At 46.7% G+C, this 21,463-nt stretch overlaps 1 protein-coding gene across 1 annotated transcript in view; it reads left to right on the forward strand.

The window, feature by feature from the left end:
• The window catches only part of LSP1 (lymphocyte specific protein 1), a 51,253-nt gene that overhangs the window by 26,366 nt on the left and 3,424 nt on the right, over window positions 1–21,463 (forward strand). Inside the window, exons 3-10 of the mRNA XM_005149203.3 lie at window positions 3,144–3,233; window positions 6,334–6,529; window positions 7,557–7,682; window positions 10,860–10,903; window positions 11,079–11,160; window positions 11,526–11,666; window positions 12,459–12,539; window positions 13,586–13,700. Of these exons, the coding sequence (XP_005149260.2) occupies window positions 3,144–3,233; window positions 6,334–6,529; window positions 7,557–7,682; window positions 10,860–10,903; window positions 11,079–11,160; window positions 11,526–11,666; window positions 12,459–12,539; window positions 13,586–13,675 (850 nt within the window). The 3' untranslated portion in view covers window positions 13,676–13,700. The remainder of the gene's footprint in view (window positions 1–3,143; window positions 3,234–6,333; window positions 6,530–7,556; window positions 7,683–10,859; window positions 10,904–11,078; window positions 11,161–11,525; window positions 11,667–12,458; window positions 12,540–13,585; window positions 13,701–21,463) is intronic.

Raw genomic sequence — 21,463 nt, forward strand, 5'->3', positions numbered from 1 at the left:
GAAAAAGCCCGAATATCTGCTTTGCTGTTCTTTTTTTCTGGCGGATGCTGGGTGTTTCACTGCCTGAGAGTTTAAACCAGGACAGCTCGGGTAAGGCTGAGCTCAGGCAGGGAGTCCCCATTGCCAGGGATTCCACTGCCTGGTTACATTTCAGCTTGTGAATCATCCTACACCGAAACTAATGGAAATTCCTGATACGTGCGAAGACAGACATGTGCCTGAGGATGTGACACACAACCCCCAAGCAGATCACGTGGCAGAGCAAGCCATCAGCTTCCCAGCTGGGCTCCCTGCTCTTCCCTTGGAGGATGCTGCCCAGCAGTGGGGAGCATGGAGCAGCTCTGCAGCTGATGCAGTTCACAGCTCCAAGGGTTAAAGTTAACTTGATGCTTTAATGGGGCAGGTCCTAAATGGAAATAGCTCAGGAGGTATTTATGGTGATGCTGAGCTACCTGCTGTCAGAGGAAAGCCCTGGGGAAGCAATAGGGTGATCAGTCACATCCTCAGTATTCCACTACATCCTCCCTGGGTCCACATTTCAGCCCAGGTGCTGTGCAGCACTGGGGCTGGCACAAAAACCAGTCTGCAGTCTTGAGTCACCAAACTCTGTCTTGAAGACTCCAGTCTTCCCACTATTTGTGTGTTCAACTTATTTCTAACTGTACTAAACACAATGGAAAAGTGGCAGCAGGATTTGGGGTTACAGTCAGAGAGAAGCAGCAGCTTCATTTTACTGGAAAAATAGCAAAGGCTATTCATAAAAATATATTTTTTCCATTAAAAGATTTTTTTTTTCTCAGATACTTTCAAAATTATTCGGTATTTTTTTTTTAAGAGGGTCTAAAAAAGTTACAAAGAAGTTTCAAAATCTTTTGTGGAAATACATGCAGTGATATCCTGCAAACAAAGCCTCTGTAGTCTGCCCTGAAAGCAAACAGAAGATATGAAAAGTAATAATAATCATTAGCTTTTCCAAACCCTGCTTCACATCAGGACCGGAAAATAATTCATAAAGGTCTTAAAAGCCGCAGACCAGATCTCTGGTCCCTGCTTTGCTGGGAGGTGCTGTAAGTGGGCTCCAGCACAGAGCAGCATGCAGCAGTCCCAGTAACCCAGCTTGCAAGCTCTGTTCCTGTGGGCATAGGCACAGACATGCTGCTGACTCCACAGAGCCACTGGCATTGCCCTGTTTTAACTGAGTGCTTAAGCATCTGCAAAGGGGGCAATAGCAAGAACTAAACCAAGGGGATTTGCTCTTTCCTCCACGATGCTTGAGCTTGCTGGGCCACACTTCACCAGAAGGATATTTCCTCTCTGGCCACCCCCTGGTTTCTTCTGCAGCTGCTCACAGCCACCTGGGCTTGCTTATGCAGCCATGGTCAGCCCCAGCTATTACTGTGAAGAGCTTTGCTCTCTCTTGTGTAAACACTGCCCCCTCCTTCCCTCCGCTCTTCCCACACTTGGACTCCTCCCATCCATGTCACTCCTGTTTGTGCAAGCCCACCCCCGGCATTTCCTTGCACCAGAGGGACAGAGCAAAGCTCCTCTGCTCCCTTCCCCCCCCCCTAAGAAAAAAGAGAAATAACCTGCAAAGCAGTGGCCTTGGGAGCCAGAGGGGTGGATGTCATCTTAGGCAGTGCAGATGGGGCTCTCCTGGTTCACTGCTTCCCTCGGGGCTGTATTTGCACAGGGGCACAGGGAAGGGACCAGTTGTCAGATAGCATTTGGCTGGTGTCCCTTGCTCCCTGATAGCTTTGCTGATAGCCTGAGCACATCTGTAGCCACGGCCACAAATACTGGAGCAATTCTGCCTTGGGCATCATTAGTGCTGCAGCTAACCTGAAGCCCCACCAGGTCTGTGGTCCCATCCTGGCTCCTCATCAAGTTTCCTCAGTGTTATCCTGGAGCATCCACAAGCTACTACTACACACACAGTGGAAAATAATCCAGCCTGAGCTGGAGCATCCTCGACTTATGTGGCCTCACTTTATGGCAGCCAAAGGGAATGCTGAACTACAGCAGGAGCTGGGCTATGCTCAAACGTGGGGCTGAACAACTGTTTTCAGTGTGCATCCCATGCGACCCTTCCTGGTGAGCCTGGTGAAGATGTGTTTTCTGTAAACCTTCAGCTCCTGCAGTCAGTTCAATATGAAACTCCTAAACCACAAAGAAAGGCCCCACTTAGGAGGCTAAGTACCTTCTGATACCTCCTGAGAGCCCAGGAAGGCAAAGAAAAGGCTCGCTCATGTTTGTTACTTATTGTGAACCTCTGAGTTTTAAATGAATCTGTGGGTCCCACTTCCTAATTCCCATTCCCAGGCAATGTGACTGCCCTGCATCTGAAAAACATCTGTGAAGCCACCTCCTCAGGCTGATGCTTGTCATGTGGCTGCTCCCCCAGGACTTTTGCCTGGGAGTCAAGTCTCCTTGCAAACACACAGGATAAAACAGGGAGAACCCAACAAACCCCATGCTCAGGCAGCCTGCATCTGGTGCTGGCAGCTGTGAGCCCTGCCAGGACTGCAGTATATGGAGGTAGGGAGCCAGGGTCATGCAAGTGCTTGTGACTGGCTCAGAGCTGTAAGGGAACGTGAAGACCCAATCCAAAATTTGAGCCAGTGTCCTAGTCTTTAAATCTTCATGCCTTCCTTATCCAGCAGTCTGTTCAGGCTGGCTTCTGCTCATGTCTTTTCTATGGGCCTATGTACAAGCATATGACAAGCAGCAACTGCGTTTGAAGCACCACTGGTCCAAACAAGCCAAGATCAGCTCTGGTGCGGGATAACCATGGTGCATTGACCTTATGGTTTTGATGTGCTGCTTGTCTTCTACTGGCCTATGTGCAGCTCCAGAGTCCAGGCAGGCAGTGGGTGCTCCTGCTGGAGAGATGGAACTGTTCCTACCTCTCCATCTTGCAGTGATACCCCAAGAAACCACCTTTGTGTAAGGGTGCTCCTAAGCACGTGGCAAATGCGTCTTTTCTGTAATCGAGGGTAAGGCCTCAAGTGCAGTTTGGGAGCAGCCAGAGGAAAGAAGATGCAATAACTGAAGGGAGAGAAGAACTGTATCACCCTGGGGCTCTTCCAGGACAGGTTTAGGTTTTTGCATTTCTCACCTTAATTTTCCTTCTTGCTGTGTTTCAGCTATGACTTTAAGCCATCTGGATCTTCGGAGCTGGAGGAGGATGAGGGGTTCAGTGACTGGTCTCAGAAGCTTGAGCAGCGCAAACAGAGGTGGGTAGGACACAGCCAGACTGAGGGGAGGGGATCCAACATGCCCAGCAAAAGGACCTTCCCTGAGGAGGGATGGCCAAACCCAGGTCAAGCCTCACATGCATAAGCATGAAGCCAGAGACTGGAGCATCATCAGGACAGGATGGGCCTCACACTGCTGGGATGGATGCTCTCTGCCTGCCATTTGGGGTAACATGGAGGAACAAGGTTCATGGAAAGCCCCAGGTTTTGGGGATGTTTGGATGGAGCCTTGTACTCCAAACAGTGGCAGCCTGGCAGAACACCTGAGTTGGAGGAGTGACAATGGTGAATTTAAGCCACCTGAGCTGCTGCAGGGGCTGAAATGGCCTCTAATATAATCCAGGTCAGCCTAAAAAGCTGCTCTAAGTTATTGCTACTTCTTGGCTCATGTCAGCATAATGGGTGTTATGGCCCCCGCCCACCCTGTGCTTGGCTCCTCTTTCAGGAGGGGAAAACAGGCAGCAAAGAGCCCTGAGAGGTACTTGCGTACTGGCTGTTTAGTCCCCATCTTCCATGACTCTCCCTTTGCTGAGCTGAACCAGACCTCTGCTTTAACCACTTCCCTTGGACACCATCTACCTGCATGTGAACTCTTGTGATTCAGCTCTCTTGGCAGCTTGATTTTATAGGGAATTTTTCCCCTGTGATGACACAGCCTCTTCTTTACTCCCAAGCCTGAAAGAATTCCTAAGATTAATATTTACTGCTGAACAAATAAATAGAGCTTCTCTCTTTCTTGCTTCTTTCCAAACACTGTAGCTGAAACACTCTATAAGCTGCACCTTTGCAGCCCTGACCCACAAGCATTGCTCAAGCACCTCACCATGACATTGATTATCACATCTGTGGGAGTAATTAGAAATCAGCCCCATCTGCATGCTGCCTTTTTTCCACCCCCTTGCAAAGAGCTTGTCCAGAGAAGAAGGTGGCAGCTGTTTCCTCTTTGGCCTTCAAAAGAAGATTGGCTGGGAGGGTTGTACTGTCCTCTACAGAAATTGCTCCTTCAGTTTTCATGTGATTTATTCTGTAGTGGGGCAGGAAGGTGGCATCCATGGCAGGTGGAGCCCATCAGAGAGGGATGGTACTTTAAAGGCGGTGACTGTAGCTAGAGCACTCCTGTGGCTGGAGGCTGGTTGGGAGAGGTAGCTGAAGGGGCTCAGACCCTGGAGGTTTGCTGGGGGCAGGCTTCTTGCAAATTCTGGACTTGCTTCCTTAGTGGGTGGCTGTGCCCTTAAAGTTCCTTCAGCAGCTTTGTCCTTCCTCCTTTTCCTGTGGGGTGTGAGCACAGGTAGGTTGTGTCTGGCTAGGATGCCCCACACTGGGACAAGCAGTGCTGTTGCCAGGGCTTCCTAGTTCTGTTCTCTCTTGCTTAGCAGTGCTTTGCCAGGGTTTCCCAGTTCTGTTCTCTCTTGCTTAACTGAATATGGAGCAAACCCTGTTTTTTCATTTGAAGGGTGTTCAGGTGAATGGATGCAAATGAAGTGGAGACAGTTATTCTGTGTTGAATGGAACTAAAACAGCTTATGCATCCCCTGAGGGCACTGGTGCTAAGGTGAATTGTCTTTTTGGTTCTGCTTCCCTGCTTTGTCGGGGGAGATCCATGCTATCAGCTGCGTGCAAGAATGTGGGGGCTGTGTCAGACTAGCTGTCTCCCATATAAGTAAGACTGCTGTGGTGTGAAAGGCATTCTCTAGACTGCACCATATCTGCTGGCCTTTGTTCTCAATATGAGCTTGCACTTCAGCTTGGAGCCATCGCTGGTGTCCTGGTTGAGAGTAGCTAGTTGGAGCCTGTTTGCTGCCAGTGCCTGTGCTGTCGTGGGAGGATGATTAGTAGCAAGCCAAGTGAGCCAGCATCTGCCTCAGTGTTTTTCCCCATGTGGTCAGTGAGGAGGGCTGACCTGTGAGCTGCCTTCCCAGCAGCAGAGAGGTGGGTGGGAAAGCCTTGCTTGACCTTTCTGTCATGTTTTGGTGCTGGCTGGTGGAGCAGGAGCAGTGAGTCAGCCTGATGCTTTGGCTGCTGCCTGCTTGCAGCTCTCCTGCCTTGCTGTCACAAGCCAGGTGGGTTTCCAAGAAATGCGCAGGAGGAGACAGCTATTTTCTGGCTAGGGAAAGTAAGATGGCAATAACACCTTGATGCATGGCTGCGAGCCAGTGAGAACTCTGGGGTTGCAAGCTCCCATTAACCCTGTGACCAAAGACATGGACTGCTCTGCTTTCACAAAGCTCATTGCTTAAACATGCTCCTGAGTCTTGGAGACCAGGAGGAATTCTCCTGTACAACCCCTACTTCGGGACTCCTTTGTTTTTCTGGGCTACAACATGAGTGTACGAGTAGAGGTGTAATTTATTCCAGCAGGCAAAACAGAGGCATGGGGTCAGATGTAGATACAGCATTGCTTCTGAAGCACCGTGCCTTGCAAAAACCCCAAACCCTATGTGAATGGCTGTACAGCCTTGCCCTGCCATTTAGTTTCAGCTGGAGAGAATGGGAATCTTGGGAATCATGTTCATGTGTCATTGGTTGGATCATTCTCCAGTGATAGGCTCTGTTAACACGGAAGTTGAATTTAGGCAGAGAAAAAGCTGCATTTGCCGCTCCAAGTTGAATTGATACTGGGAACCGAAGGGGCAGTGTCAGGTCTGTGTTTGTGCATTGGGACCACTGAACATGCTGGTTCACCTGATATTTAGGCTGTAGCTCAGCAGAGAATTGAGCCAACACCATGCAATGGTGGTAGTGTCCTCTGTGCCTGGGTCTGAGTGGAGGTCTGATCTCTGTTTTCCTGTTGATCTTGCCTGTGGTGAGGGTAGAACAGTGTAGATGCTTTCAGATCTGCCACAGCTTTTAGTTGAGCTGAGTCTTGGACATTCAAAGTGTGGGAGTGTGATGTGACTGCTGTTACATCTGGGGGCCCGGAACTGGATCATAAAGTGTCTGTGACCCTGGTGTAAAATGCTTAGCAAGTTGTAAACTTGGGGTGATAAAACCAGATTTCTAGAGGTCTGACACATTTGATAGTGTCTGTAGGTTCATAAAAAAGTGTTTTGCTTCTTTGACCTCTTTCCCCCACATCCAGATCCCCACGACAGTCATATGAAGAGGAGGACAGTCGTGTGAGGGAAGCTGAAGTCAAACTGGAGCAGTTCCAGCTGGATCAGGAAAGTCCAGAAGAGATCCGGGAAGAGAATGTGGTTACTGGGGAGGAAGAGAGATTGTGCCAGGAGGAAGAACAGGTCCAAGAGCAGGAAGAAGAGGAGAGAGCTGAGCAAGAGGTGAGATCAGGAGGGGCTGACCTTCTCCTCTCCCTGGAGTGGTGGGAGAGCTGTGGTTGGGGGCTGCTCTTTAAGAACTTGGCTCACCACTGCTGTTGACACCATTGGCTGCTGAGCCCAAGTAAACATGCTTTCATGGCAAGACCTGGGCCCAGTGTCACTCTTGCCTATGTGCCTTCTTGAGGGCACTGTAGGCAGCATCTGGCCTCTTGCAAGGGTGGTGTGTTTGCTCTCAGAGTGTGTGCTGTTTTAATCATGTCCCTGGGATACCAAGAAGCAAAGTTCTCCCATTTCTCTCGTGGTTTTGTGAGCAGTGAGTAGCTCTTCAAAACTCAAGTCTAAGTTTTACTACTTGTTTTTCCCTCCCCAGTCTTTATTGCACCTTTGGAGCACTTTGTCTTGATGCATTGCTAAATACTGCATTGCTCCTAGCTGAGGGTTTCTTTTTTGCCCTTCTGAGAAGGTGTAATTCCTGGTTAGTGAGAGAGACAAAGCTGGAGCTTGAGTGGTGTGTGAGTCCAATAGTGGTGTGCAAGGCCATTAGGGTGACTGAGCTTCAAGTGTATTTTGTTGTTGTAAATGAATTCACGGATTTTGACTTGCTAAGGCTAGTATGCTTTTGACATTTGAACTGCATGGCTCTTTCTAGCCCTTCATTCTAAGGGCAGCTGCTGTGTCTCCTTGTGGCCTCTAAAAAGCAGTTCATGTTTTGCTATTCTGAACCCTAACTATTCTATGATTCTATGAATAGTGGTAGCAAATCTGTACTGATTGATGCAAGGACCTCTTTCCATGTAATTTTGCAACCCTGAACTTGCAAAATTTCTCCGCTTTCCCTCTCTCTATGTGACACGTGAGCTGCTTCCTGGATGCTTCAGAATTAGATAATGTGAACTCAAAGTTCCTTTGCTCCCGTGCTTGTTTAGTGTAAAGCAGGAAGCCTGTGAGACAGGGCAAAAGTCACTCTTGTTGCATAGCAAGCAGTTTGACCAGCTCACTTTCCGGCTTGCTCTTTTTCTGCAATCAGGAAAAGAAGAGAAGGAGAAATGAGGAAGAAGAAACAACACCAGAAAAACGCCAGAAGGCCCCAAGCCCTGCTAGCTTGGAAGAGGAGGAGCTGTGCCCTGACCACACTTTAGTCTGCTCCACTAAGGTTTGTGTTCCTGGGGCCCCATTAGAGGCATGACAGCTATTGCAATAGGGCACCTAACTAATGATGAGGAAAGAGGATCAAGGTTTACAGCAGTGTAGGGTGTGAATCCTGATATCCTACTCCCACTACAGTCTGGGGCACATCATGTGATCTGTTTCCCTCATCTTCCTTGGCTGTTAACCTCCTCTCCTCTTGCTTGAGCTGTTGGAGGTGTAACTGTCTCTGTGTATGCTTTGCCAATCACTGTAAAAATATAAAGTTCATTGAGGACTCCAGGGAATATTGTAATACTGAGAAAGATGTCTGTGCTTTCAGCTTGTGCATTTGGTCAAAAACTACATGTGAACTTAATCAGAAAACTAAATTTCCCTTCCCCCAAAAATCCCCAGAACCAAAGCACTGGAATTTCCCAGTCTTACTTAGAATAAAATCAGAAAGTATGACTTAAGTTATCTTAAACAAGCTGGGATTCCAGATCTGTGAAGCATAGAGTTCTTCCCAATGACATCTCTCTGCATTGATGGTTTTGCAAAGCTTCCATTTTTAACACCACCTGAATTGCATCTCATGACTTTTGTTGCATTTACTACAAATCCTCAGTTCTATGTATGTCCTTTTAAATACAATAGATACAGATAAGTCATTTCTGTAGTGAATGGCTTTTTGTCTTTATAAGCCCTAAGCTTGTTGATTGTATCAATGAGGGAAATAGTGAGGAGCCTGTGTAGCCTGCTAATCTCCTGTTGGTATCTTTGCTTTCTTGCATTTAGAACTGTGCTCTTTGCTTCTGAGTCAAAATTTCCTAGCTGGAGGGAGTGATTGTATGAGCACTCCTCTTGCAAAAGTAAACAGATTGTAAGAAGAAGGTTTCATCTTCTACAACCATCAGATTCTTGTTCTTTATGGAGAAGCCTTTTTAAAGTCAAATAAAAAGAGAGAAGGGGTGGGTTTGGATGCAGGCCATGTGCTAATGTTAGGTTTGAAAGGTGGGGTGGGGTGGTCAAAACACATCCCTGGAGGATGAGGGAAATGAGGGAAACACTTCCAACACCTTTTATATGCTGAAAGCTTTGTCATTACAACCCTAAAACACACGTAGTTTCCTTAGCTTACCTGCTAATGCTAGGAGTAGCCCTGGGGAAGGTTTAGAAATATGGTCTGTTTTATAATGGTAATGTCAGAGCTCACCAGTACACAAAGCCTAATGTAAAGCAGTCCAGGGAAAATATGAGCTTGGGATCCTTCCAAAGGATCCAAAGGAAGGAGGATCTTTACACCCCAGCTAGGAGGGCTTTATGTGAACACAAAGAATTGGACATGCTGACCACCAAGGAGGTGTTTTGGCACAGGATCACTCAGCACAAACACTGCTTGTAGTAGAAAGACGAGAGCATCTGCTGTGGATGGTAGAGGCCAGGTACACATCTGAGGCAGGCAGCTCTTTGGGGTTCAGAGGGCCAGTGTGGCCTGGGGGCTGAAATAGATGTGTGGCAGCAGGGGTGAAGCCTTGTACCAGCCCCATTTTGTCCCAGGCTTCTTGTGAATTCTGAGTTTTAAGGTTGGCTGAGTGAGCGACTGTGGTTTCGTCTGACCTTCAGAAAGTGCTTTGGACCAGAGAAGTGCACGACTCTCACTGCAAGGAATTGCCCTATGGGGCATGGGGAGGTGGTCTCCAAATAGCTTAGGAAAAGTTTGTTCACGCCTAGAGTGTTGTGCTGAGATTCACTGTCACCTGCAGCCTTTCCTAGACCCTTCTATGTAACTTGATGTTCATTTATGACATTTTGGAAGCACCTCTGGGTGGCTTGTACCTGCACAGCATCTCTCTATTGGCAGAGCTGGCAAGGCTTCTTCCTACTGATATCTCATTGACTTGTGGTTGAACAGATGAGGCATAGGCAGGGATCTACCAGATTCCCCTGTTGGATGCTTTTATGTCCCATGAGGTGCCAGCCTGCCCATCAGTATCCCAGAGGAATGAGCAACCCAGTCTCTGGACTCATGGCTCAGACACAAGCATAATTCTCATGGCACAAAGCAAAGGAGTAACCTAGCAGCAGGCAGACAGCCTGCCCAGCAGGAAAAGTTGGGTGATGGGATGGATATCTGTGATGCTGCTGTGCAGGGACCCTGCAGAGTGATGACTGTTAGGGCATCTCTATTAGCCAGGGTTGTACTGTTTGATGGTTGTGCTCATCTCTTATGGGCCCTGTGCTCTTGGGCACAGCTGTTAAATGTATGCTCTCTGTGACACTGTTTTGTTTTCTGCTTAGCTAAAATTTAGCACTGGCATCCTGAAAGTATCTTAAAATGAGCACCTAGTGCTGCTTCCTATCTGCTAACTTGGTAGGTGATGTTTCCCATGGCACAGACAGTAGCTGTACAGGGAGAGAAAGCTCCTTGTTACTTGGTTGCTGCTCCTTGGCTCTATAAGAGGTGGTGTTGACAAAGAGCTCCCTCTTAACTTGAAAGTGATTTTTCTCATTGTGTTATTGTTTTGGGGGGCATGCAAATGCTGTGAAGTTTAGCTAAAAACATTTCAGCTTTCCTTTACTCAGTGGTTAGGAAGTATTTGCCTTCCTTTGCTTTGGCCAAAGTATTCTTGCACAGGGGCTTCCTATGTAAAACTCACTTTTCCAATGGCTTGACCTGAAGGGGCTGCCTTGCAAGTGGCTTCATGTGCTGACTTGTCCTGTGTGCTTTTCTGGTGTGGATAAGTCAATGTGACTCATACCTGTGCTGCTCTCAAGCTTGGCTACTCTTCTACAGACTTAGCTGGCAGTACCTCTGTTTTTCCCCCTTGTCTTTCCACACTTGCTGTGTTCTCTGTTGTGTCTGTCTAGGAAACCAAGTGTCTGAGAAAGATTCCTAACCCTTGGGCAGAGGGAGTAGAGAAAATGATCTTGGTTGTTGTTTCAGCTGTTTCAGTCAAGCCACATGTTGTTGTTTTGCACCTGAAACTGTGGGATTCTGCTCACCTGCCTGGGCAGGGAGAAGGAAAGGGGATGACAGTGTCTTCCAACCAGTGTGGGGACATGGAATTGAGTGAGACGTTTCTAACAAAATCTGGGTGAGGAGTTAGAGCGGAGAAATGATTGAATTATGGTCAGTGGAGGTGAATTATATCCGAGGTCCACAGACAAAAGTAACATCTTTGTCTTTTCTCTCCCACTTCAGCTCACGGACAGAACTGAGTCACTGAATCGCTCAATAAAGAAAAGGTATTTCTAGGGTTGACCCCAGGGTAAAGCAGGTCCCTTCCTGCAAGTGGAACCTGCTGGAAGGTACCCTTTTGGGTAGGGCAGGAGCAAGAGGCTGCCTGTGGCCCTCAAAGTCCTCCCTTTCCTCGAAGCACTGGGGGATCAGCTTAATACTCTTCTCTCTTCTGCCTTCCAGTAACAGCATAAAGAAGAGTCAGCCTCCCCTCCCTGTGTCGAAGATCGATGACAGGCTGGAGCAGTACACACAGGCTATTGAGGTGGGCTGCTGTGTTGTCTCTGTCCCCAGTCTCCAAGGAACCCTCTCTGCTAGGCATTGATTTCCCACTGTGCCTCTTAGTCTTATCATCTGGGGATTGACAACTAAATGGTCTCACCTTGGATGGGAGCAGCCCTTTCACCTGTCTCTGTCTCCTTCCACAGCATGAAGTAGGTTTCTTTGGTGAGCTGTCCTATCCCAGTTTCTGCATATTCCCTGCTTAAAGGGTGGGAGCATCTGGCAGGAGCTAGCAAGACCCTATAAATTGTCTTTTACAATCCCTCATCCCTGAGGACCTCCAGTTACAGGGGTGGGGAAAGAAAGCACATGCTCCTTGATGGTGACCTCTCTCCGTTTACTTTCCAGACCTCCACAAAGGCTCCAAAACCTGTTCGGCAACCTGTTCTTGACCTTCCCACCACGAGCATGATGGTAGCCAGTACAAAAAGCCTATGGGAGACTGGAGAGGTCACAGCTCAGTCTGCTGTGAAATCCTTGCCCTGTAAGGTATGGCACTTGCAGGGCTTGTGTTGCTTGTGTAGGGGAAGAGGGACTGGCCTCTGGGCACAATAAACATTACATTTGTGTTAGCTTGTTGTTGTTGGTACCAGCTTTAAAGTTATCTATATTAGAGATCAATTTTTTCCTTCAGGATGCAAGGCCTCATACCTCAGAGCTTTGCATCGCCTGTGCTAGGATCCCAAATTGTTCCTGGGTAGTATGCCCAAGGAAAGCCTCTGTAATACTGATTGAGGTTTTATTTAGAACCAGGTATCAAATCAGCTGGTGGGGAGAATGTGTATGTCTTCTTCAGGGACTAGAACTGAGCTCCAGTTGTTGAGCACAAAGTTGCATCTTGTACCAAGATGATAAATCTTGTAAACTTGAAAAAGGCAGAGAGTATAATGCATTACTCTCTTAATTTCACTTTGTCATTTTGAGTGAGGTTGATTCTGTCACACACTGATTGCAAATCTGTGTTTATGTGAGCAAAATTCCTTCCACATAAAAAAAGGCTTGGTGTTAACATGTTTTAAATACTTAATGTACTTAAGAAAATAAACATCTTGGATCTCTGATCCAGGCTTTTGTTGAAGGGTGAGAGAGAGGAAAACATAGGGTATACTGTGAACAGGAAGAAGTTTTCATAGTCATGGGTTTTAGCTGCAGTTTGTCATAGGCCAGATGATGTGATATTATAAATAAAAAGAAAGTCAAACATGTGGGCTTGAAAGATGTGAGCAAAGGCATGTTCAGCAGTGTTAGCAGAGAATACTAATAAGAACATAATTTTCTCAGGATATTGTGGCTGGAGACATTGTGAGTAAAAGAAGCCTTTGGGAACAGAAGGGCAATCCCAAACCGGAGACCAATACCAAGGTGAGTTAGCATCTGAGTAAGAAAGTACTTGATCTGTTGTGAAAAAGAATAGAGCTCTTGACTGGGTTGGAAGCATTAAGAAGATGGTGGTGTTCTGTAGGTATGCAACTGCATTGATAGATACAAGCAGTACCTAACAATGCCATTGCTTACCTTAAAACCTTGTCCCAAAAGTGAGCAGCTACCGCTTCAGACCTAGTGAAAATGGGGGCAAAATCCATTTTATAACTAATAATACTGCGGGATCTCTTGAATAACCTGTTGCTTACCTTAAAACCTTGAATAACCTGTTGCTTACCTTAAAACCTTGTCCCAAAAGTGAGCAGCTACCACTTCAGACCTAGTGAAAATGGGGGCAAAATCCATTTTATAATAATACTGCGGGATCTCTTGAATAACCTGTTGCTCTTGGCCCATATGTTGGAAGCCCCAGCCTTCTAGACTCAAACTGAACTGCATATGTGAGTTACTTTGTTCTTGTTATAGCTTTTAACCTTGAGAGTAAAAAAAACATGCAAAATGAAGTGGAAGTGAATCTAAAGCAGTGTCAACACTTGCATATGAATTTGATGTTTTGTGCCTACAGTATGTCTGTGGGAATGCCTTTTAAAATGCAGCAAGCAGCTGCTGTTCAAATTTTCCATGCTGGGAGAGGAAGATCAAAGTATCTTGCCTGTTCCTGGGTCAGTATGCTGCCAGTATGTGGTAAATGAAACTAGCTTTTTCCATGGGTGAAATTAACTCTGGTTTGGGAGGTCCGGGCTATAGATGAGCCCTCCCTCATGATGGCTTGCATTGCATCTTCCCTTTGCTAATACACATCCTGTGCTTGCTGTCTTACCTTATGCCTATAAAAAGTGGTGGTTGGTCTGTGCAATGAGTTTATGTGGAAGGGCAGGAAGGGAGTACAGAGCAGGCTGTCTCAAAGTCCTGTGGGATTACAGACAACCATATCACATGCTCCTCTGACATCAGTTATTTAATTTTGTCTGTCTATTTGAGAGAGAAAATTGTTGACTTTGGCTCTTTCTTTCTCTCCTGTTCAGTCCACTCCTTCTGGCAAAAAGTATAAATTCATCGCAACGGGCCACGGCCAGTACAAGAAGGTGTTGATAGATGACGCTGCAGAGAAATAGCATGCCTGGAGAGCTCATTAACCAGGTAGGTGGGGTGTGACCTTGCTCTGTATTACAAACTCCTGGTGCTGTTCTGGCAGGGCACTGGGGCTATTTCTGCCAGCTACACTTTGGGTGAGTTGGAAGGTACTGTATGGTAACAGCTGGAGCCTTGCTTCTGGGCAAGCGCCTGATTTTGTGAGCTGGGAAGGAGTGGGTACACAGTAGGGGTTTGTTTTGGTCTCTGACTTTCTGATGCTGCTAGAAACCTTGATACCTGAGTTAATCTGCAGAGTAAGTCCCTTAGCTACTGCTGGGGTGAAGATGTGCTTGCCTTTGCTAGTTCAAAGGAACAGTCTCTATCTGCTGTATTTTCTTATGCTCTCTTATGTTGCAAGAATAAGTAGATAGCTGAAGGTCATTCTGGCTGAGCATGGGATCTGATATAGTTCTGAAATTCAGATGGTTCTGGGATCCAATTCCCAGATTTACTGAATTAATCAGGGGAAGAACTTTTAATGATTTTGGTAACCTCTTAGAACCTGTCTATAATAGGGTTGTAGTGGGGAGGACATGGACATCTGCTGTGCTGGGTAGACCAACAGAGCAGAAAGGATTATCCTCTGATGTGCAGCAAGGGGGAAAGCAGAGCTGGGTTGCTGTTTCTGTGCCCTCTTGAAACGGTCTTTGGATCTCATGCTCATATTGTGTTTATGTTAATAGATATCCTGGTGTTATCTTGAGTGGATGATAGTAGAGGGTTGCAGCAATAAGAAGGAATGTTGTACAGGGCTGTGATAACTAGTTGGATCCAACTGGGCAGCATCTGGCACAGTGAGAGGAGAGGAAGTTGTTGGGGGTGAAAACAAGCTCATTCTCATTTTTCCTACTATAAAAAAGAAGCTTTATTTCGTAGCCAAGCTTATAAATAGCTCTGTCTACTACAAAACACCTTTTGTTTTTGAATCCTTCTGGGAGCCGTGTTCCTCTTTTTTTCTTTCCCCTTTTTTTCCTTCAAGAAGCTGGCTTCTGAGTGCAGCACATTCTGTTGTTTGATTTATTTAGGGTTTTTTCCACTTTTGTGGTGCCCATTTAGAACAGGAGGTCTCTTAAACACCACTTTGAGATGGGCAGCAGTACAAACCCAAGCCTGGCCAAAGCTATGTTTTTAGATGTAAAGGAGGAGCCTGCAGGACCTATATCCTCGACTTGATTTTCTGCCTATGGCTTTCAGAAACATATTTTAAGGTCTTCTTTTTGATCAGTCTTTTTCCTGAAGTCTGTTTTGATGCATCAAGTAGGATCCTACTGAGCTTCAGTTCTTTGTAGCAAATAGGCATTGCTAGGCTGTCAGCAGGTTTTATTTGCCCTACCTGAGCTCCTGCAAGCAGTTCAAAGGCAAGTAACCTTGGCTCTGCCGTTTTTCTAGCATCCTTTCTTGAAAGGCCATTGACTGTCATGGGATGCCCTTTAGGATCCATCCAGCACTCCAAATAGCCATGGCAGAACACTGCTGCCCTATGGGCTCATTCAAAAGTAAGGTTTTTTGAACAGCAAAATGACTGCAATAGCTGAAGGATACTGGCTCATTTCTTGGGTTTTTAGCTGTTTTGTGTGCTGTGAGGTCCCAGCACCATTTAAACCCCCTTTAACCATGTTCATCCTGCCAGATCACTTTGTGGTTGCCTTTCTGCTCCCAAACCCCTCTGCCTCACCCTCATTTCACTCACTCAAGACCACTTCATCACCTTTCTAGTTGCTTGAGCACAGGTACAGTTTTTTCTCCTCAGCTCTCTTCATGAGCTGCAAGATCTCTGAACAGGCTGCAGGTTTTCTCCATGTGGCAATTTGGTCTCCCAGCAGCTGCTTGAGGCAGTTTGACATTTAAAATAACCAAACTCTGTGCCCGGTGGCGTTCCTCTTCCCTTGCTCAGCATGGCATCTTGGGCTGGGACATGCTGCAATGAGTCCTAGTGCAGAGCTGCTGGTGGAAATGTTTTGTCCCCAGGTATCTGTTCTCCTGTGATGCTCTCATGCCAGGGTCTGTCTCTGCAGGACTCGCCATGTCTGCCCTGTGCCCCTGCCCTTTGCTCTTGGGGCACAAGGACTAACCTATGCAGGCAGACCTGCCTTGCTCTGCTTTGCACTGTGGGAGCTGCTCCCCTCACTAGCCAGTCTCATCCCTACTGCATCAGGATTGATTGTGGTTGCAGCTTGGTGGGAAGCCCAGCAGATGCAAATCATAAGCATTATGTGAGAACCCCTGTTTTGTTCTGGGTGTTTGTCCTCACTGCAGGACAAAAATAGATTAAAGCAGAATTGGTTCTGGAACCATCTTCTCTGGCTGGATTCACTTAGTCTCCCAAGGGTAATCAATATTGGCTGTTCTGCCTCATGCTGGTGCTGTGATCTTGTAAATGCAGACTCTCGTGCATAGGCATCCATCTAGCTGTGCTACACAAAAGTACCATTTTATCACTGTGTGTACGGTCATCTTTATCTGCATTAGGCATTCTACATGTTTTATGCTGCACTCTTTGATTTTTGTATTGCTGCTGTCTCTATAGCTTTCTCTTGCAGCATGCTGAATTATCCTGTAGAGGCTTACCTGTGATCTGCTCATGATGACTGGTGCATTTCCAACCCACCTCTTTTCAGCTTTTCTTGGAAAAATGGGATGTTGAAGTCCAAAATTTAGATACTTGGTTTATTCTTCCTTCTATTTTCTTGGAATAGGGAAGAGGTTGCAAACCAGAATAAGACCAGCAAAGTGAAAACTTCAGTGAATGTTTGATAACTGAGCTCTTATAGCATAATCACAAAATTGGAAGACTTCAAAGAAGAATAAGGGGCTCTTGGTTTTGTTTCCAAGTCTGTTTGAAGTTGGGCTTGGGGAAATTTTTGGTTGGCTCCATATCCTCTGCACATGAAGAGAATGTAAAGAGCTGTGTATCAAGTTTCTTATTTGGACTAAACATAGCAATTCTATATTAGCTGTGTAGGAACATCCCAGCATATGACAGAGTTCCTTGTGAAACAGAAATAGCTGATCTCCAGCTTTCATGCTCAGAAGCCTGCTGCCAATGGAGATGCAAAGAGTAACTGTAATGAAGGAAAGCACAGTTGTCTCCTGTGGATGGGCAGAGTTGGGGATTATGTTTTAAATACCCTTTTTCTCAGGACATCAGGCACCAGCAGGTATGCAACTATCATGATGTTATCCCTGAAAACAAGACTACATGTGGTTAGCAGCACCCCTCAAAACAGCACCTTGTGGGTATCCAGCTATGTATTTAACATGCTGAAGGAGGCTCTTATTGGTTATGATGAAAACACTAACCTCCAGCTGTACTTTAAAAGCAGGGTCAAATAAATAGTAAAACTTGATTACTGCAATGAAATTGTTGTTCTGTGCACTACCGTTTAGCAGACTGAGCAAGGCGGACATCAAATGATGATGTCCATTCTTCTTTAGGCAGGGGAACTGCTATCTGAGAGTGAGATGGATATCTTATGGAGTCCCTTGTCTGTGCCTGCGGTGGAAGGATGAGTTTCCACCTTGTTGTCGGTGAATGGTGTGGGGTGCACTTTCAGTGGTGAAGCTAGAGATGTGTATCTTGGAGTTGAGTTTCTAAGATTCCCTAGAGCAGATATGGAGTGACACAGATTCCTTTGTGTTGTCTTATCTACAGCTGCTTCTCTTTCTAGTATTTATCTTGGTCTTAAATAAACACAACAAAATAAATCCAAATTTCATCATCCTCCTCTAAATTGGGCTTTCCCCACAGGCAATTTGTCCTCTTCACTGTGTGCCTACCTTCTCTTCCCTATGCTATTGCATACAGTGGTTGCCCTTTTTAGAACAAGGGCATGTGTATGTTTGTTTTCCTGGCTCATGACTTGTGGATGTGGTATGTTATGCATTTAAGTTTATATACACATGGAGAGTAAACCTTAAACCCACAGCATGAGGCTGCTGGCTTGAAGGGGTTTTATTTCATTTTATTTTTTCCTTGTGCTTGGCTCTGGGCAGTAAACCTTAGTCATGGGTGTTCTCTTGCTTGGTGCCATGTAAGAACCTCCAGAGATGTGGGCCTGTTGAAGCAGCCTGGCTTCAGTTGGCTGACCATCCTGATGCTGTTCTGTTAAAGCTCTCAGTGTGCTCCTCAGCTGCTTTGGGTCTAAACCGGCTCACCTCAAAAGCAGTGGTGATCTTTGTCATGGGTTTGGTAGCCAGTTCCCTCAGTTTTCGGGCATCAAAACGTGGCTTGTGTAGAAGGATGGGTAAGCGGCGGGGAAGAAATAAGCTTTCCTCCTTTCGCAGTTTCTTCTCTTCTGCTTGCTTCTTCCTCTCCCTGTTGACTGTCATCTGGTATAAAATAGCATCCCACATCCTTGTGGCCTTTGATTTAAACAGCCTGCAGTCTTGTGTGATTGCTTGAGAGCTGTTCTCTTCCTTCTCCTTGTTCCCTTCCTCCTGTCCCAACTTTTCTGGCTCAGATGCTGGCAAGCTGGGTGCTTCTGGCTGCACCATTAAGTGCTTCCTGAGGCGATGCCAGCCACTGGCACTAGGAGGTCTTGCTTCTTCTACTGGTGATAGTGTTGGTTCAGCTTTGAGGGAAGGGCTGGTGTTTGGCAAGCTGGGCGTCAGCTGAGGTTGAATGACATGTTCTGCTTTGATGTCTGTGGAGGTGGCACTGGTACTGTCAGCTTGTTCTGGGGTCTCTATTTCTGGGTGTGCTTGCATGCAGGGAGTGCTGGGTGTGGATGGTTTTTGGGTGTCCTGGTCTTGCTTGGGTAATTTGGGTGCTGTCTCTGATCCAGACATTTCAGTGTTGCTTCTGTGGGTCATAGGCTTATCAGTGTGACCACTGGCAATGCTGGGCTTGAGTGAAGGGGTCTTGATGGAATCTTCAGTAAGAGCAGGCCTAGGAGCTTGCTTAGGAGGCTCTGCCTCTGCAGCAGAAAGGAGGGGGGGCTCCAGTGCAGTAGACGTGGCCTTGCTGTCATTGAGCAGGGTGGGTATCTGCCCTGGGGATGGTTGAGAGCAGCTTGTTTCAGGTGCTGGTGAAGAAGGCCTTTTGTCTTCATGGCTGATGGTTCCCTGGGTCTGATTTGATGTGGTTGTCTTAGCTGTGGGTGGCTTGACACGGTGAAAATAAGTGTGCACCTTGGTGATGTAGGTAACCTCTGGTGCACTTTCTTTACCGGGTGTGCTGGTAGGAGGAGGCTGGGGGAAAATAGATATCGGAGGGTCGTGTAGAGAGGGAAGGTGGGTGTCTGTGTCTTCAGGCTGTTGTGGAGTCTCGGGAGCTTCTGGCTTGTGTAGCAGGGGCATGGCTGGGGAGTTTGTGAGCATGACGTGTTCAGCAATGCGCCTCTGCTCAGTGACCTTCAGTGTGAAAGGCTTGCTCTTTCGGAAAGGGGAGGGGACACGGTGAATGATGGGCTTGATGGAGAGTCGGGTTGGGAGGCTGGTAGAGGCAGGCATGGTGGTTTCGAGGGCCTCTGCTGGGGCAGCGCTCTCATTGTGCTCTAGGTCAGAGCTGGCCTCATTCACGGGTGAGAGGCTGGACCGAAAGGACTTGGTGTGCTCTGAAGCTCGGATAGCATTCTTCTTGGCTGCCTTCTTCAGCAGCCGCTGGAGCTGCAGGTTGTCCTTACTGGGCTTTGGTAGGGTAGGAGGAGGAGAAAGGTGGTGGTGAATGGGAGCAGGCTGGATGGAGGATGATACTGTTATCAGCATTGGCATCTCCTGAAAGAAAACAAAAATCTTAGCGTTGACATGGGCTTAGTGCTGGGCTATACCTGAAATATTCATACATAAGGCCTCCTTTCCTCTCTCCAAAAGCTATGAGTATAGAGTCAGAATTGTGGAAGAAAAGCATCTGTTTTGGTTTCCTTAATCTCCCAAGGAACCCTCATCCAGTCTTGAGGGTAGTGTGGGATATAGATGGGGGATGTGGTAGTGTGGATGTAGATTTAGAGATGTAGTGAGGGAAGCAGTATTACTGAATCTGTAGCCCTCTCTCTGCTGTTGTTAGATTAAAATCCAGTGAGAGCTCCTTGGGATCCCAGACATTTGTGTCTTGGCAACTCCTAATGCAATTTAGAAGGAACTGTCTAGAGAAACAGAGCAGGTCTGAAATTCTGAAGCTTTAAAACATTTTCCAGAGGCATAAATTGGTACCACTTCATGGCTTTCAGAATTCCTATTATTAATACTCTGATACAATGTAATGTACAACATAGGTCATAAACTACATGATTCATTTGAATCAAAATAAACACTGGCCTTGATTAATTTCAGCTGCCATAAAGACATCCCTGTGAAACGTGGGGCTTAAAAAAGCCGTGTTTATCTGGTGAGTTAGGACTTTGTCACAAAACTAACTCTGATTGTAGTTTTGTTGTTGTACCAAGCACAGTGGCAATCTTCTCCTCCTGCACTCAGTTTAAAACCTAGTTTTCCCTTTCTGTTGGGGAGCATTGCCACTGTCCTGCCTCTATCACTCATTCTTCAGTGAAACAGAAATGGGTTGTGGTCCGAGTCAGATCTTATCCCCAGTGGCAATTGCAGCTAGACAGCCTCTAGCTGGCATTGTGCTGCTCCTGGGGAGATACACAACTGCTCTCTGTTGCTAACTTGCCACCAAATCCTTTCTGGTGAGCACCAATTAGATTACCTGCATAGTGGAGCTAAGGGTCTGTGTTGGGGATAGGAAGATGAAATTAGTCTCTCTTCTCTTCCTGAACAAGGCTGGGGAGCATCAAACACTCAGCCTCTGACCTGCAATGATTCTTTGGCAGCCCACAGAAGAAAATCTGATTCTACCCTGGTTCTTGCTCAGCACAGAGTTACTGACTTTTGCTGTGAAACTAGGCATAAATCACTGAGCCCTTTAGCACCCTATGCTGGATGCAACTGAGCATCCCAAAACAAGGAAGAGGAGGAGGAGGTGGGATGATGTCTGGGTTGCCCAGAGGAACTACTGACTCTGCTTGTTTCCTGGTGGCTCCTAACCTGCTCTGGTTAGTGTGGGTGTGTAGCATACCTGCTCTGCAGAAAACTATCCAGAATGTAACTCTCAAAAGTGCAGAACAGCTTTTTGTGCTTGACTGCTCAGTGTTGCTTTTGGGTTTGTCAGCACTGGGCTGGGAAGCTGATCTGTACTGAACAAGCAGTTGGTGTATCTGACAAGACTGAGTGTGGATGGGCACGGAAAGATGACTGCTATTAAACAACAACAAAACTCCAAACAACCAAAAACTCCCCAAAATCACCCCCCCCCCCCAAAAAAAGCCAAACCAACTCCAACAAATGCAGTAGCAAATGAAAGCACTGAAGAGGTGGCATTTGGTGCACAAAGCCATCAAGATGAAGCTTTCACCATGTTGGATGAGCTGTGATCCATAGCATAGGCTGTGATGGGCCAGACATAGGAAATTTCTAGCAAGTGGTGCACTTCTACCAACTAATTTCTGAATTACAGGGAAGACACAGACCTCTTGGAGCAGGTCCAGAGTGGAGCACCTCTCCTATGAGAAGAGCCTGGGAGAGCTGAGGTTGTTCAGCCTGGATAAGAGAAGGCTCCAGGGAGATCTTATTGTGGCCTTTCAGTACTTAAAACTTTTCTTATAAGAAACTTGGGACAGACTTTTTAGTAGGGCCTGTTGTGATAAGACAAGGGGTAATGGGTTTAAATTGAAAGAGGGTGGATTCTGACTGGATATAAGGAAGAAATTCTTTACAATGAGGATGGTGAAACACTCCAACAGATTTCCCAGGGGGGCTGTAAGAAGCCCCAT

The sequence above is a fragment of the Melopsittacus undulatus genome, chromosome 4 (assembly GCF_012275295.1).
Source record: "Melopsittacus undulatus isolate bMelUnd1 chromosome 4, bMelUnd1.mat.Z, whole genome shotgun sequence".
Classification (NCBI taxonomy): domain Eukaryota; kingdom Metazoa; phylum Chordata; class Aves; order Psittaciformes; family Psittaculidae; genus Melopsittacus; species Melopsittacus undulatus.